This window comes from Bidens hawaiensis, unplaced genomic scaffold (genome assembly GCF_021521415.1).
Source record: "Bidens hawaiensis isolate Kalapana, Puna unplaced genomic scaffold, B.hawaiensis_p1.1 tig00054277_1, whole genome shotgun sequence".
Lineage (NCBI taxonomy): Eukaryota > Viridiplantae > Streptophyta > Magnoliopsida > Asterales > Asteraceae > Bidens > Bidens hawaiensis.
In genome coordinates, this window is record NW_027499797.1 from 81654 (window position 1) to 83899 (window position 2246).

Here is a 2246-nt window from a genome sequence, read left to right on the forward strand (position 1 = left end):
TAACTGAAACATAAAAAGTAGGCTGCTTTAATAATAATAATAATAATAATAATAATAATAATAATAATAATAATAATATTGGTATTAATAATAATAACTAAAATAATGATAATTAAAATGCTAATAATAATAATGATAATAATAATATTTTTTTTGAACAGTTAAATATTATTGCATATACTACATGGATTGAACCTTGACCACCAAACATCATTGTATACTCTTATTATTAATAATAATAGTATTATTAATAACAATAATAATATTAATAATAACGATAATCATAATAATAACAATAACAATCATCTTGAGACTTACGTTCGTCTTGATTATCTGAAGAACCATCGGGAATGTTTTTTACTTCATCGTTACCGATGAACCAAATTCTCCAGCTGCTTGTAGTTTCACCATAGGACTCCTTTGCTCATTAGAGGGTTCAGTCTTACAACATGTGTAGTCAAAATGCCCCAACCGTGGGCATTTTGCGCCACATGGCGTCTAGTCATTTTCACATTTTTTGTTTATTTTTATTTTTATTAAAAGTAAACAAATAATAGTATTTTATTAAATAAATATTACATTAAATAAAAACTACTCATCACCCTTTTCGTCGTCGTCATCATCGATCTCGTCCCCGTATTCATCGTTGCCCTCGTTTTGATTTTCATTTTCACCTTGAAAACGTCGATTCATCCAAAGATGTTGGACCAAATCTCCCATAAGTGCATTATGTATTTCTCTTGACCGCACAAAATACGCGTTTTCAAGTCTTTGCTCCATACTTGCTGGAGTTCGTGGCGGATCCGAGTCCGATATGAAATTTGGGCATATTTCTCTTCCCTCGTCTTCGGTGATCATGTTATGCATTATGATACACGCATACATAACATTTTTCATTTGTTCTAACGACCATAGACGATAAGGATTTTTAACAAAATGCCAACGTTGTGGAAGAACCCCAAATCACGTCTCGATATCCTTTCTCGAAGACTCTTGTACTTTCTTAAAATACTGTCTTTTTTCATCCTACGGGTCTCTAAATGTTTGCACGATAATCGCATACTCCGGATATATTTCATCGCCCAGATAGTACCCATGATCGTAGTAGTTATCATTAGCCCAAAACGAAGCGACGGGGATGGCCCCAGAGATGTAACCCTCTATCACAGGCAATTATTCTAAAACGATTATGCCATTGTTGGAATCAGGAACACCAAAGAACGCCGACCAAATCCAAAGGCCGTATGAAGCAATCGCTTGAAGGCTGATTGTTGATCCCTTTTGGTCACCTCGTGTGTATTGACCTCGCCATGAAGTTGAAAAATTAGCCCATTCTTGATGCATACAATATACACTCCCGATCATGCCGCGTAAACCATGCATGCGTGCATGTGCCTCATAAAGACGTTGTAGATCGTTCCAGTTGGGCTCTTTTAGATAATGTGGTCCATATAGTTTTAATATTCCTATATTTTACACAATTTATAAAATAATTAATTATAGTGAACAAGTGATATAATTATTTAAAAAAAAGAAATGTACCGTAACAAGAATACTCCAAGGTGTCCCGAGTTGTTTTATCGCCATATTTAAATACTCGTCATCGATGTCAGACGTATTTTCGTAGGTGAGTACCGTATGGCTTACGTTACCTTCTGAATAGTTGTGAATCCTAGCGTCCCTTAATCGTTCGGTTTTTTGCTTAAAGTAATCAAGCTCACGCTCCAAATATTTGGTAATGCGCATAAATAAATCTTTAGACATTCGAAAGCGACGCCTAAAAGTCTTCGGGTTCTTGTATTTCGACGAGTCGTTGAAGTAATCCGCAATCAAACGATTGTTGGCGCAAATATGGTCTCGTTCGATATGTGTTCTTTTCATAACCGGGGGTGGAGAAGAGCTAATAGAATTCATATAAGTTGTCGCGAGCACAATAGCACTCGTAACCGCCTCTTCCTCTGCGTCGTCTTTGACTTGTTGGTCGGGCCCGAAAAGTTGGTTATATATAGAAGTGGGAGAATCCATAGATTAGGTTTTACAGTGAATTTGGTGTGAGAAAATATAAAGTTTAAGAAAGAAAGGATTATTAATTGGTGAGTTTTGATTGGGGATGAAGATAATTATACAGAAAACGTTTGTTTAAAAAAACCGGTAATATGACCGTTTGTAACGGTCAAATATATTTTTAAAGTTTGTGCCATGATAGCGTTTTGTAGAAAACGCTTTGCCCAAAACGCCAAGTCAAA

The 2246-nt window shown here is 35.4% G+C and overlaps 1 protein-coding gene across 1 annotated transcript; it reads right to left on the bottom strand.

Annotated features, from left to right (window-relative positions):
* Positions 1 to 1173: 1173 nt before the first annotated feature.
* LOC143600555 (uncharacterized) lies at positions 1174 to 2025 on the bottom strand. The gene is made up of 2 exons (XM_077078211.1): positions 1543 to 2025; positions 1174 to 1428 (listed from the first exon to the last, which is right to left on the bottom strand). Exons 1-2 carry the CDS (start codon positions 2023 to 2025, stop codon positions 1174 to 1176), a joined length of 738 nt encoding a protein of 245 aa, XP_076934326.1.
* Positions 2026 to 2246: the final 221 nt, after the last annotated feature.